The sequence below is a fragment of the Diaphorina citri genome, unplaced genomic scaffold, assembly GCF_000475195.1.
Source record: "Diaphorina citri unplaced genomic scaffold, Diaci psyllid genome assembly version 1.1 scaffold2, whole genome shotgun sequence".
NCBI classification, from domain to species: Eukaryota; Metazoa; Arthropoda; class Insecta; order Hemiptera; family Psyllidae; genus Diaphorina; species Diaphorina citri.
This window is the reverse complement of record NW_007377441.1, coordinates 24,063-39,262: the sequence shown is the minus strand read 5'-3', so window position 1 is coordinate 39,262 and position 15,200 is coordinate 24,063. Positions and strand designations below refer to the sequence as shown.

At 39.5% G+C, this 15,200-nt stretch overlaps 2 protein-coding genes across 8 annotated transcripts in view; one reads left to right on the top strand and one right to left on the bottom strand.

Moving 5' to 3' along the window:
• The window catches only part of LOC103509771, a 13,615-nt gene extending 13,209 nt beyond the window's left edge, over positions 1-406 (bottom strand). Inside the window, exon 1 of the mRNA XM_017443997.2 lies at positions 144-406. The gene's annotated coding sequence lies outside the window, so the exon portion shown is untranslated. The remainder of the gene's footprint in view (positions 1-143) is intronic.
• The window catches only part of LOC108252685 (putative uncharacterized protein DDB_G0286333), a 23,398-nt gene extending 8,198 nt beyond the window's left edge, over positions 1-15,200 (top strand). Inside the window, exons 1-9 of one of the 7 annotated variants that reach the window (XM_026824037.1) lie at positions 996-1,020; positions 3,902-3,977; positions 4,983-5,228; positions 5,931-6,248; positions 6,461-6,751; positions 10,237-10,776; positions 11,077-11,130; positions 12,121-12,251; positions 14,239-15,200. In XM_026824037.1, the coding sequence (XP_026679838.1) occupies positions 3,935-3,977; positions 4,983-5,228; positions 5,931-6,248; positions 6,461-6,751; positions 10,237-10,776; positions 11,077-11,130; positions 12,121-12,251; positions 14,239-14,523 (1,908 nt within the window). In that variant the 5' untranslated portion in view covers positions 996-1,020; positions 3,902-3,934 and the 3' untranslated portion in view covers positions 14,524-15,200. Of the gene's footprint in view, positions 1-995; positions 1,021-3,901; positions 3,978-4,982; positions 5,229-5,930; positions 6,438-6,460; positions 7,223-8,677; positions 8,732-9,256; positions 9,388-10,236; positions 10,777-11,076; positions 11,131-12,120; positions 12,252-14,238 lie in introns of those variants that run through there. The other 6 variants (XM_026824177.1, XM_017445130.2, XM_017445104.2 and 3 more) reach the window with 6 other exon arrangements.

The window sequence follows — 15,200 nt, the reverse complement described above, 5'->3', positions numbered from 1 at the left end:
CATTTTGGTCTTGGTCGAACCTACGAGGGCACAAATGACTAGATCTTCAGAAGTTATTCCATTTGTTTTTCTTCCCCAAACAAGGGGACCTGTTGATTAAAGTCTGAGCAATCGTGATCAAAAGTTAAAAGTGAAATGTTTACCCCGAGGTCATAAGTATTTACCGGCCCTACTCAGGCTGGTTGAAGTTAATATGCGGTCCTGAGGAAGCAGGTAGCTTGTTGTCGAACTTAGGGTCCAACTTCCGTTACTTAAAAGCTCAACAGTTATAGACTGACGTGACGTTAAGTTATTAGACGTGAAAGTCCAGTCACTTAAGACGGTAGCAATATTATACTAGGACGTTCAAATTGAAATTATCTCAAATAAATAACTATCAATCACACACAAGTAATTTTTAATCAAAGACACAAGTCGGGAGAGAATTAATATATTACGGTAGTTATTCTGTCGAGAAAAGGTCCTAATGACAGCGTCACACAAACTGAAACGGTTTTATTTTGGTCTTCTTATCATCGTGTTGTTTTGTAATCATTTTGGATGTGAACAATCAACTTTCTTGTGATTCAAATGACAGCGTCCTCAGAATTTTGATAAGTAACAAGTCAGAAAATATATGCATTTCTGGAACTGATAAGCCTCACACATGGACCGGGGGTTCTTGTTTCTTTATTTAAATATCTTTGATGGAATAAAATCACACCATTGAAATGCATGGACCGGGGGTTCTTGTTTCTTTATTTAAATATCTTTGATGGAATAAAATCACACCATTGAAATGAGAATAAGGGTTTTTTTTTTTTTTTTTTTTTTTAATCGAACGAACCTTAGTCCTGATTAGTAAAAATTAGCTCGTGATTAGTTTGTTTCCTCTCTTAAGCTCAAGCCGGCCTAGATCTGTCAGATAGTTTGAGCGGGAATGACCACCCTTAACGAATTCTCACTATCATTACTCTTTTGGCTGCTGCAGGCTTAGAAAGATAGCCTTGAGAGTTTGTCATATTCTTCGTTATTCCTTTGGTTTAAAACTTATTAACTTACCTTACCGCCGGATTCTAACAGACCGCGTGGGATCAGGACTAGAGGAGGAGAACTATCGAACGCTATCGATAGTTGAGGCTTGACTATCGATAGTTTTTTTCTGCACATTTTTCGTTTGTTTTGGGCGTTTTAGAAGTGAAAAGTGAAAAAAAAAATGTAAAAATTGACAGAGGGAACTGTAACTGCTATGGTCTTATCGTCCCGAAATCGAAGAGAGAAGGAAGACAGGATAGGAGAAAGCCACTTTATTTTATAGTTGCAAGGTTCTCCTGGAGGAGATATTCCATCCAACCACTCGTGGTTAGTATCAGGATGGTTGACGATCTGGGCAATCGCGTGCTATTGACTTTTCCCGATCTCACTGAGGCTTTGTGAGGTTTCCTTTAGGGCAGCGACTTACGCTCCGACTTGGGTCTGTCAGACCGCCCGCCGGAAAGTGTGTGGGGAAAGAGCTTCAGACTTTGATCTTCAAACCGTCTGAAAGACCTAGAAGTCGGAAGTTTGGCTTTTTTTTTAAGAGGTTTGACAGAGGGAACTGTAACTGCTATGGTCTTATCGTCCCGAAATCGAAGAGAGAAGGAAGACAGGATAGGAGAAAGCCACTTTATTTCATAGTTGCAAGGTTCTCCTGGAGGAGATATTCCATCCAACCACTCGTGGTTAGTATCAGGATGGTTGACGATCTGGACAATCGCATCCTATTGACTTTCCCCGCCCTCACTGAGGCTTTGTGAGGTTTCCTTTAGGGCAGCGACTTACGCTCCGACTTAGGTCTGTCAGACCGCCCGCCGGAAAGTATGTGGGGAAAGAGCTTCAGACTTTAATCTTCAAACCGTCTGAAAGACCTAGAAGTCGGAAGCTTTATCCGCCACACTCGTTCCGGCGGACGGACGGACCTGGCTCTGTCCGAAGTGTCCAATGGTGGGTCCAGATTTGTGCAATGCAATGAAATTCGTTAGTTTGGACGTGTTTGAGAAAGTTGCAGCAAAGTTTTTTGAACATTGCAGCAAACGTTTGTGGGTATCCGAGAGGTTGACGGTTTTCTGGCGAATGTCTTTGATGTGCGTTCCACTAGTTTGGACGTGTTTGCAAAGCATCGTGCAATGCAAATGATGTACCTACTATAGGCCATTACTAGTTGAGTATCGGTACAAAAATTCTCGGATACATGAAAAACGTTCGCATTCGTCAGATTTGATTTTACGTGCAACGTGCAATGCAAATGCTTTGCACGTTGCATTGCACAAGTCTGGACCCACCACAACAGTCGGAGCGCGAGTCGGCTTTAGCTGGAGTTGATCAGTTATACAACCTTCTCTACCACATACCTATCGTCTTCGTTATGTTTAGAGGGAGATTTGGCATCTCTCTTGCCACCGTCAGCATCCGCTGTCTCTCGCCTGTACCTGGACGTATTTTCTTCCGTAGTAACAGTAGCAGGTTTCTGCCTAGTAGTGTTCGTGTCAAGCGGGACTCTGTCTTCTTTGGTAGCATCGGTATTGTGGTCTGGTATATTGAAGTCCTCGACTTGTTGAGACTTGGGTGTCACTGAAAACGAACATAATCGTCAGTTAGTCATAATAAACATTATCATCAGTTACAATATGTAAAGTGTTTCACCGCTTTTTACTTTCTATTACTACAGTAACATTCCTTTTTGTAAAGATATAGCTAGGTACGGTTTCATTTTTTTACTTTCTATTACTACAGTATAGCGGAGCTATACTAGTAATGAAAGTATTGCAATCGGTCCAAATTTTCAAAATCGGGAAATGGTTGGAAATATCCGTTTTGGGATCCCCTGATGTCAAAAAAGTGGTTTTTAGCCCATGGTCTGTATGTACGTACGTACTACAGGTTTAAACGGGAAAAAGTAAAAAGGAGAAAGATGTCCTTTATCTCGGATGAGAAGCCCCAATATACTATACCATAGCTCATGACACTATGAAAGTAGGAGAAATAGGAGAGGAGAGGAGCATTTGAGTCAACATTCCTTCGGACTATTGTCTTGAAGGATTTTACATATTGCCTTGAAGCATGCTTCAGGGTTATAGCTCATAGCGCCTGTAAAAACAAAATAAATAAATAAAATGTTGAAATAAAACCCTGTGACCTAAATTAATACGTGTACAGTTAATAATTTTCTTTAAATTAGGCTAGGTTAGGTCTTTTGGGGGATAAGACCTTTAGAATAGAAACAAGGGAAATATGTAATGAAAAAAAAAACTATCGATGGCGCCGGCTATCGATAGTTCCTCCTCTAATCAGGACCTTCAGAAAACAGCTTTTCCAGTCCCCCGTATCCTGTGCGATTTCCATCCAGTCTTTATTTCTGTGGGGGTTACTTCTTTGGTTGTACCAATTATACGAGACCTTGTTTAGACTGCTGGGGTAAAGGGACTTTTCAGTCTTATTCGGGCAGGATAAACAAGGTATATTCTATTCTATTCTACCTTACCGCCGGATTCTGACAGACCGCGTGGGATCAGGACCTTCAGAAAACAGCTTTTCCACTCCTCTGTATCCTGTGCGATTTCCATCCAGTCTTGATTTCTGTGGGGGTTACTTCTTTGGTTGTACCAATCGTACCATCTTCTCACACCGTCAATCATCTCTTCCTTGGTCTTCCCTCCTTTCTGGCCTTATCATATGTGATTCAAAACATTAAAGAAAATGAAACTCGCATCTTTTTTTTTACTTCCTATCATTTTTCAATAAGCACCAATCATCTCTTCCTTGGTCTTCCCTCCTTTCTGGCCTTATCATATGTGATTCAAAACATTAAAGAAAATGAAACTCGCATCTTTTTTACTTCCTATTATTTTTCAATAAGCAGCAACTAAAATGTGTTTGTTTTCAGACTTGACTATTTGGCTGTGATTAGGAAAGGAAAATGAAAGGACACGTACCGCCCACCGTTATAAAATTACCAATAGGTAAGTTACCCGCTTCCCCGGACTAAGCCTAGTACACACGCCACGATCGTACGAAAAATCGTACTTCTGGATGTGGACATAAAACTTGATACCAATTGTTTAAAATACAAAGTTTTTTTCAAGAGGTTTAATGGAGGGAACTCTAACGACTATAAGGTCTTGACGTCCCGAAAGTGAAGAAAAGACCTTGTTTAGACCGCGAAGACAAAGGAACTTATCTGTCAATGCTGAAAGTATAACCAAGATGTATTTTATTCTATCCTTCACACATATTTATTGGGTACATACTTCACCCATGTTAGGAATAGGAACAGTTCTGTAACCTTTCCCTTCTATTTGGTTTATGCGCCCCTAATATATCTTACAGTCCACTTCAACTGTGAAGTCCGATGATCTTTGGGCGCGCACTCGTCAAAAAATAGCTCGTTGATTAACAAGTAAGCATGTGAATAGTTGATCCCATGGGATTTTTCACGCCGAATCGAATGGTGAAACTTTTAGAACTGTCCGACTTAGAGTTGAGAAGTTGCGGTTCCCCTCCATGCGCTTCCATCGGACTTCCCAGTTGACGTGGACTGTACCATACTTTGTTGAAACCAGCCTTGTCAACTTGGTGGGTAGGTCACTGGTTCGATTCCCGACCGGGGCGGATTTTATAACACATATAAAGTTTGGTCGGAACGGCTCGGCTGGCTTTCTCCTCTCCTATCTTTCTTAACACGTTCAGCGCCGTGTGTATTGATTTCAATACACGGCGACTGTTCCCACGGGGCCAAGGCGTTTTGACCAATTTTACTGCCACAGGCCAAAGTTTAATTCTGTTTTCTGGTTATCTAAGAAGCTCAAAGGTACTGGACTTTCTTCTGTAGATGTGGTTCAAACTCGCCAAAACAGCTTGGCGTTGAACGTGTTAACTGCTGGTGAAAAGGGACTCTTAAGTTCTACGTGGGCATTTCTAGAGAAATAAAGTACAAACAACAAACTCATTTGAATTTCCATTCCCAGGTGTTCCTGATAACAAGATAAGGCTCAAAAACAACATCAGACTCCACCTTCCTCCTGACCAGCTCTCTCTACTACAGAACAAATCCGCCTGTGTCCTATGTGTTCTGTATTTGAGCTATACAATGTACCTGCACTATGTGATATACACTCATGTTCTGAGCCAGACGGCTACCAATCGGGTGTTCTCGGTAGAGATCGGGAAATTGCACGAAGCTCTGACGAATGAACGAGCTGCTAATGATGTGGGTAAGTTGAAACCAACTTGTCCTTTGAGATTTAAGTTGGTTTGATTAGGTTAAGCAATCTGATGTTGTAAAAATCCTAATCCGAAGTCCAAACTTAAAAAAAGTATCTATCTTGAAAAGGTCAAAAACTCAATCTTTATTTGCCATTCTAATTATAAAGTTACAACAGTTGTGACGTCACGATACAAGTTATGCGCAGACACGCATGAGCACAAACGCATTACTTTCGTGACACCTGCAAAGCTTCCTTGCAGGTGTCACGAAGGTAATGCGTTGAGGAAGTTGATGGTGACGTCATCGCGTACACTAGCGTATGTCGTAATGTCAAGATACAAGGTTGGACGGTATTACTAGCTGTGAAAAATCGATTTATTTCGGCATCTAAAAGAAAAAGAGAAATTCCGTTAATTGTATGATTTGTCATATCTTCCTCTTATCAATCCCGTTTGTGTTCATCGACACCTGCAAAGCTTCCTTGCAGGTGTCACGAAGGTAATGCGTTGAGGAAGAGCAAGTTGATGGTGACGTCATCGCGTACACTAGCGTATGTCTTGATGTCAAGATACAAGGTTTGACGGTATTACTAGCTGTGAAAAATCGATTTATTTCGGCATCTGAAAGAAGAAGAGAAATTCCGTTAATTGTACGATTTGTCTGATGTTGTAAAAATCCTAATCCGTTTGTTTTCATTTCTGTTTTGCAGTGAACAGCCACTACGTACATGATCTCAAACAATCCTTGCAGAGGTTCATAGCCATGTTTAACATGGAAGCTGAACCAAGCGAGGATTATGATGAAACTAACCGTGATATCGATAGTTCCTATGAAGAATTAGACAGTCTAGATGAAACTAATATAGCAACAGTTAGACTGAAATTAGACAGTCTGGAAGATATTGTACCTGTCAAAATGAACAGGGTGAAAGATGATGATGAAGCAACAGTCAGACTGAAATTAGACAAGCATGTGATAAAAGATACAGATGATGTACTACCAGTTAAACTGATCAGGGTAAAAGATGGTAATGATGTAGCAACAGTAAATTTGAATAATGGTGATGTATCAACAGTAGAACTAAAGAATGATTTTGTATCAACAGTACAACTGAATGGTGATACAGCAATAGTAAACCTGAAACCAGAAAGTAAAGTGACAGAAGATAATAACAACAAAGTACCACTTCAACTGAACAATAAGGTAAACAATGGAGTAAACTGATCAGGGTAAAAGATGGTAATGATGTAGCAACAGTAAATTTGAATAATGGTGATGTATCAACAGTAGAACTAAAGAATGATGTATCAACAGTACAACTGAATGGTGATATAGCAATAGTAAACCTGAAACCAGAAAGTGAAGTGACAGAAGATAATAACAACAAAGTACCAGTTCAACTGAACAATAAGGTAAACAATAGAGATGTATCAACAGTAGAACTGAATCGAAATGTATCAACAGTAAAACTAAAATCAGACACCCAAACAGTTGAAGATGATCGCAACCAATTGGAAAACCACGTAAAAAATGCTCAACCCATGCTGCATTTGAACACGGAAAATTCCCATGTGATAACTCTGACTTTATCAAGTGTGGATAGCAAACCTACCAACGACAATACCAGAGAAACCATTGTGCAATTAACCAATGAAATGAGAGGGAGCAATATGCGATCTACCAATGAGATAAGAGGAAGTAGTGTGCAATCAACCAATGAGATACGAGAAAATAATGTGCAATTAACCAATGAGATACGAGAAAATAATGTGCAATTAACAAATCAAAAGAGAGAAAATAACGTGCAATTTAGCAATCAAATGAGAGAAAGAATTGTGAAATCCACTAATAAGTCTAACACTATCCAGTCTACTGAAGACAATGATCTCTCCAACCATGCAATGCTAAGTGAAGAGGAAGTACTTCTTGTTCTCCCCCATGACAGGAAGCTGCGTAGAGCAAGAGATGTGCAGTCCCCGCCCGCACATGGTCAAGCGAAAGGTAAACGTAGAAAGCACAGGAAAGCCGTGAGAGGAAACAAGGGAAGGCGAGGGTGTAAAAGATTTGGTAATTTGTGGTAACGTACTTTCTGTGTCCTTGTGTTTGAATGTTGTGTCTTTTGTCTCTTGCCCTTTAAGGCCCGTTCCTAATTGTCGTTCGGAAAAAATCGTGTCGTCCGTTGTGGGAACACTCTCATTTAAATTACATTGCCAACAGGACATTCGGGGGGGGGGGGGGGGAAACGGGAAAACACCAAAAAGACTTCTTGTTCTCCCCCATGACAGGAAGCTGCGTAGAGCAAGAGATGTGCAGTCCCCGCCCGCACATGGTCAAGCGAAAGGTAAACGTAGAAAGCACAGGAAAGCCGTGAGAGGAAACAAGGGAAGGCGAGGGTGTAAAAGATTTGGTAATTTGTGGTAACGTACTTTCTGTGTCCTTGTGTTTGAATGTTGTGTCTTTTGTCTCTTGCCCTTTAAGGCCCGTTCCCACTTGTCGTTCGGAAAAAAAAATCGTGTCGTCCGTTGTGGGAACACTTTCATTTAAATTACATTGCCTACAGGACATTCGGGGGAAAAATCGGATGAAACTTACAAGTGGGAACGGGCCTTTATAGTAGTTTGTGTTGTTGGTCGATTATTATTATTTTGCATGATTTTTGTCTGTTTCTGTAGTTGTATTGGAGTTTTTTCAATCGATGCAATCTTGCCATTTTTATGGAATTAGGATTTTACACTCGTTTTTATTGTGAGAGTAACTCATCCTTATGATTATGAATGCTACCATTATTCTTCTTTATCGGCATTAAATAAATATTGACAACAAATAACACCTTTTAAGCTTATACGGAAACACTTGTATGAGTGCAGCAAACAGAGCAATTTTGCTCCATTTATTATTTCTTCTTGTTGTATTATTGCAATGCTGCAAAATTTGGTTAAGATTACGTTGGTTTGAGTGTGATTTGGTTAGGATTTGATGCCTTCCAATGGGAGAAACTCCCTGGGTACCAAATATCTTTGATCTATTATTTAGCATGGAAAAAAGCATGGTTAATTATTAGTATGTTTTTTTTTATTTATTATTATTATTAATATTTTTTTTTAAGAGGATTGATAGAGGGTACTCTTAACAGCGAAGGTCTTATCGTCCGAGAAAGAGAAAGCCAGCCGTTCTGAAAGCGAACCTTATCTGTTTAGGACAAAATTCTCCTTGGCGGGAATCGAGCCTGCGACCCACCGCTTAAAAGGCTTTTTTTTTTATTAACTTAAATATTTGTTCAAGGCGAGTTTTTTTTTACTCCAATTGGTTAAAGCGGTACACCGGGTGATTTCCTGATGGTCTTCTTTTCAGTTAAATATATGTAGTTATTTTAAAACGATATTTCTTATTTCTCTTTTGTAAATTCTCGATATTTCATGTACCTGTTGAGTAACTTATCGTTGTTATTGTTTTCAGTTTCAATATTGTTGAAAGGAGCAGCTCCCACGGCGTCTATACGTGACGGAGGTAGTATGTACTGCTTTATATTCTATTCTTTAGGTACATCAGTATTTCTCTGAGAAGCTTTTTAGAAGCATTGTTGGCTTAGAAAAGATCCTCTTATATTTCTATTTACTTGATATTATTAAATTAATAATAGTAATAAATAAAAACATTCCATAAAGGACTTTAAGCAGAGAGGAAATCAGCCCAAAATTTCCCTTGCTAAAGAAATAGCGAAGGTTTATTGCGAAGGGCATCCACTCTTTTTTTTTTTTTTTTGCCAAAACCAAATGTCAGTTGAAAGTTAAAGCAATCACCCTACTTAGGGCTGATTGAGAGGCTGACGAAAAACGCCGACCCCGTCTGTACACGGAAAAAGGCGAAGAAGTCTGTGGTTCGTCCACATGTGAGGTTTTGAAGATGGCATGGTTACCATGCCACGGATTAATTGGACCACATCGAAGACAATTTTTATTGTTGGACCTGATCAGAGGCTTAGTTGTTGGCATGGTAGTCTTTAAGTGCTAAAGATTAATTTTTCAATTCTTGCAGGTGTGATCAAACCTTGGTATCCTGACGTTAGAGCTACGGGTAATAGTAATGTGAGTTCTCATTTCATTCTACAAGAACTCAATGGCAAGATACAGATTATGAAGAGTGGACTATACATGGTCTATGCTCAGGTGGGTAGGTGCAATAGATCTCACATCAATACGGAAAACAGAAAGACGGTCAGCCATCCTAAAGCTTTGTCCACATATCATCGACGAACATCGATTGGGTGTGTACGGTTCCACTTCGTCGACCGATTGAAATCGTGATCTAGCCATATATAAATATAAGGTGGTACGTCAAAATCTCTGAAAATTTCAAGTGGTACGTGTTTACTAAAAGGTTGAGAACCCCTGACTTAGATCTTCAAAAGTTATTCCATTTGTTTTTCTTCCCCAAACACGGGGACCTGTTGATTAAAGTCTGAGCAATCGTAATCAAAAGTTAAAATGTTGTTCTGATGATGGCCATAGTAGTGGTCGAAATATATCAACTCGTCTGTCCTTTTATCTGTAGTCTTGTTTGTTAACGTCTATTAGATAAGGGATAGTCTGTAATCCACTCCAGTCAAGTGAAGACCATGTCCAGAAATATGTATGATATAGTACTTGACAACTTGACACATACCTCCAACTCAGAAAAAAAAAAGAAGTTAAAAGTGAAATGTTTATCTTGAGGTCATAAGTATTTACCGGCCCTACTCAGGCTAGTTGAAGTTAATATGAGGTCCTGAGGAAGCAGGTAGCTTGTTGTCGAACTTAGGGTCTAACTTCCGTTACTTGAAAGCTCAACAGTTATAGACTGACGTGACGTTAAGTTATTAGACGTGAAAGTCCAGTCACTTGAGACGGTAGCAATTATACTAGGACGTTCAAATTGAAATTATCTCAAATAAATAACTATCAATCACACACAAGTAATTTTTAATCAAATACACAAGTCGCGAGAGAATTATAACCAATTGGAAAACCACGTAAAAAATGCTCAACCCATGCTGCATTTGAACACGGAAAATTCCCATGTGATAACTCTGACTTTATCAAATGTGGATAGCAAACCTACCAACAACAATACAAGAGAAACCATTGTGCAATTAACCAATGAAATGAGAGGGAGCAATATGCGATCTACCAATGAGCTAAGAGGAAGCAGTGTGCAATCAACAATCAATGAGATACGAGAGAATAATGTGCAATCAACCAATGAGATACGAGAAAATAATGTGCAATTAACAAATCAAAAGAGAGAAAATAACGTGCAATTTGGCAATCAAATGAGAGAAAGAATTGTGAAATCCACTAATAAGTCTAACACTATCCAGTCTACTGAAGACAATGATCTCTCCAACCATGCAATGCTAAGTGAAGAGGAAGTACTTCTTGTTCTCCCCCATGACAGGAAGCTGCGTAGAGCAAGAGATGTGCAGTCCCCGCCCGCACATGGTCAAGCGAAAGGTAAACGTAGAAAGCACAGGAAAGCCGTGAGAGGAAACAAGGGAAGGCGAGGGTGTAAAAGATTTGGTAATTCGTGGTAACGTACTTTCTGTGTCGTTGTGTTTGAATGTTGTGTCTTTTGTCTCTTGCCCTTTAAGGCCCGTTCCTAATTGTCGAAACCAGAGATTTTTTGCGAGGGGAGTTTTTTTTTTTTTTTTTTTTTTTTTACTCCAATTGGTTAAAGCGGTACACCGGGTGATTTCCTGATGGTCTTCTTTTCAGTTAAATATATGTAGTTATTTTAAAACGATATTTCTTATTTCTCTTTTGTAAATTCTCGATATTTCATGTACCTGTTGAGTAACTTATCGTTGTTATTGTTTTCAGTTTCAATATTGTTGAAAGGAGCAGCTCCCACGGCGTCTATACGTGACGGAGGTAGTATGTACTGCTTTATATTCTATTCTTTAGGTACATCAGTATTTCTCTGAGAAGCTTTTTAGAAGCATTGTTGGCTTAGAAAAGATCCTCTTATATTTCTATTTACTTGATATTATTAAATTAATAATAGTAATAAATAAAAACATTCCATAAAGGACTTTAAGCAGAGAGGAAATCAGCCCAAAATTTCCCTTGCTAAAGAAATAGCGAAGGTTTATTGCGAAGGGCATCCACTCGTTTTTTTTTTTTTTTTGCCAAAACCAAATGTCAGTTGAAAGTTAAAGCAATCACCCTACTTAGGGCTGATTGAGAGGCTGACGAAAAACGCCGACCCCGTCTGTACACGGAAAAAGGCGAAGAAGTCTGTGGTTCGTCCACATGTGAGGTTTTGAAGATGGCATGGTTACCATGCCACGGATTAATTGGACCACATCGAAGACAATTTTTATTGTTGGACCTGATCAGAGGCTTAGTTGTTGGCATGGTAGTCTTTAAGTGCTAAAGATTAATTTTTCAATTCTTGCAGGTGTGATCAAACCTTGGTATCCTGACGTTAGAGCTACGGGTAATAGTATAATAATAATAATAGTAATAAATAAAAACATTCTATAAGGGACTTTAAGCAGAGAGGAAATGAGCCCAAAATTTCCCTTGCTAAAGAAATAGCGAAGGTTTATTGCGAAGGGCATCCACTCGTTTTTTTTCCAAAACCAAATGTCAGTTTAAAGTTAAAGCAATCACCCTACTTAGGACTGATTGAGAGGCTGACGAAAAACGCCGACCCCGTTTGAACACGGAAAAAGGCGAAGAAGAAATGAGAATATTAGTCTGTGGTTCGTCCACATGTGAGGTTTTGAAGATGGCATGGTTACCATGCCATGGACCAATTGGACCACATCGAAGACAATTTTTATTGTTGGACCTGATCAGGGGTTTAGTTGATGGCATGGTAGTCTTTAAGTGCTAAAGATTAATTTTCAATTCTTGCAGGTGTGATCAAACCTTGGTATCCTGACGTTAGAGCTACGGGTAATAGCAATGTGAGTTCTCATTTCATTCTACAAGAACTCAATGGCAAGATACAGATTATGAAGAGTGGACTATACATGGTCTATGCTCAGGTGGGTAGGTGCAATAGATCTCACATCAATACGGAAAACAGAAAGACGGCCAGCCATCCTAAATCTGTGTCCACATATCATCGACGAACATCGATTGGGTGTGTACGGTTCCGCTTCGTCGACCAATCGGACCGATTGAAATCTGATCATCGAAGTGAGACCGTCCACACTTTTTTTTTTAGTAAAAATCGTGATTTCTTTCTTTATACTCGTACATATACCTATATCTTTTTTTATATAAATATATATAGAAAACCTAAATGTAAAATTGTAAATTGTGTATAATGGTGTAACAATCACAATAAAATAAAATTGAATTGAATACCGTCCACACTCGATCGATGTTTGTCGATTATATGTGAACACAGCTTTAGATATTACTTTCTCCTGGATATCACACTTATTATCTGAGCTCACGGCAGTGCACCAAACCAAGTTTTATTCACTATTTACAAATAACCAGACTGATGTGATCACCATTCTTTACTTGTAAATGCAGTTTCTTTGTATTCAACTTTGGTGTTCACTGCAGCATTGTAGGATAAAATAATAAAAAATACGGTCGCGCTGCGCGCTCCCTATTAGCTGCATAGTTATCAAACTAAAAACATAAACGAAACTCAAAGTGTTGTATTTCTCATGGAGATTTTACTACTCTCCCGCAGTCTCTGCACTCTGTGTATTTCTTATAGAGATTTTAGCGATCGAAAATTGATCATATCTCAGGATCGGTTTAGATTTTCGCAAAATCCTTTCTTATATTGCACACCTAGACGATTAAAGGAATATTCCTACCAAATTTCAGCTTTCTAGGTGTTGTGGTTCAGGAGATAGAGCGATCAGTGTGTGAATAATTAACGTGAATGAGTGAATGGATCTTGATTTTATAATATAAGATTATTCAACCTGGAGTCTAAATCTGCGTCCACACATAATTGACGGCCATCGATCGATGTCGACTGAACCGGACACTGCCTCGACAACATAGATTCACCTCGTCGATCGACGGCCGGTCGACTATGTATAGACACAGCTTAAGACCACCAGCAGATCGGCATACTGTGTATTTATACATAGGTTCAGAGCTTCACCATTTGAAAACTTACACGCCACGGGTTATGGCAAAACTTGAGAAATTCTCTAAAAAAAAATAATAATAATAATAATAAAAATAAAAAGATCTGTCCCGCCCGTTAAATTGAGAATTTTACCTCAGTTATTTTTATCGCCTACTTCTTTTGGTAAAAGGACTTTTCAGTCCTATCCTACCTATTGAAATTTTGAAATATGGGCCTTTTTTTTGCAGTGGGTCAAAAATAAATTCATACAGCCATTTTATTGGTTTTTCAAAGTACAAATTAATATGGGACTTTCTGGACAGTCCAAGCATTAATACTCAGTCTCCGTTATAATTTATAACGAAACAGTTCGCATTTCGCGACAGCCGTCTTCTATTTCATTCCGGTAAAAAAGCAATTAGCATTGAAAAGAATTGCCATTAAAACTGCATAGGAAGTCTCTAGGACAAGGAATTTCGGTCACACACCGAGCTAAATGATTTCAAACCATAAACGTAGTGGAAAAAGGAAGGAACATGGGGAAAAATGCTAGAGGAAACTGTAAAAACGAAGGTCTTTTCGTCACGAAATGGGAGAAAAAAAAAAGTACAAATTTCTTGACCCCGCCGGGAATAGAACCCGGGTCTCCCGCGTGCAAGGCGAGTGCAGTGACCACTACGCCATGGGAGCTGACGCCATTCTTTACTTAACTACGTAAAAATATAAATGATTACGGAGGTTGGTGGTTATCGCGCTAGTATTCGTATCTGGTGGTTTTCGATTCGAGGAACTCCATTTAGCTTAAAATAATCCTTTTTAGCGCCATTCATACTTAAAATAATCCTTTTTAGGGTCATCCATGCTTAAAATAATCCTTTTTAGGGTCATCCATGCTTAAAATAATCCTTTTTTTTTTTCACCACTTGCAGATCTACTACACATCTTCAGATCACCAAGACCACACCAACTACTCAGACACCATCAACAGTTACTCTATGAACGTAGCCAGTGCCGGCAACGAGCGAGCTATCGCCGTGTGTAGTGTTCACTCCAGTCTGAACCATTCGAGCGAAGTGAGTTGCCACTTGTCCATAGTTTATCATTTAGGCGCGGGGGATCGCGTGTATTTGGTGCAGCGAGAACCGAACCGCCAGATCCTACTCAAGGATGGATACTCGTATTTTGGCCTGACTACACTGACTGTTGACTCGTAGGTGTCCCTCGGTGGTGTAGTAAGACGCTCGCCTGGTAAACAGGAGGGCGTGGGTTCAATCCCAGCCGAGGTATGGAATTTTATCACCAATATAATTTGGGAATTTGACCACAATAATAGTAGACAAAATCCATTTCTCCTCTCGTCGTGTATCACTACTTAGAGCCTGTTCACACTTACTTGTCGTGAGTTTCATCCGATTTTTTTTCCGAATATCCTGTAGGCAATGTAATTTAAATGAGAGTGTCTACACACGACACGATTTTTTTTATCCAAACGTCACAAAATGTCCTGTAGGCAATGCAATTTAAATGAGAGAGTTCCCACTTACACACGACACGATTTTTCCCACCAATTACAAGTGTGAACGGACTTTTAGAGCTCTACTATTGGGTGGTCAAATTCTCAAGTAAATCAGGATAAAATTTCATACCCCGACTAGGATTGAACCCACGCCCTCCTAATTAGCATACCACTACACCAATGTGACAGGTAGAATCTCTTACAATACGATAGCTATCCGTATTTGGTGCTGATTTTTGGGCGTTAGCCCATTCCTCCGATTTTCCGTTTGAAACTCCGGACCAGGGCCGAATTTAGAGGGGGAAACTTCATTTTTCTCCTTTACCGTCGGCCAGACTCCGAAAATTTGGGGCATCCACAATCCTGGGTATGGCC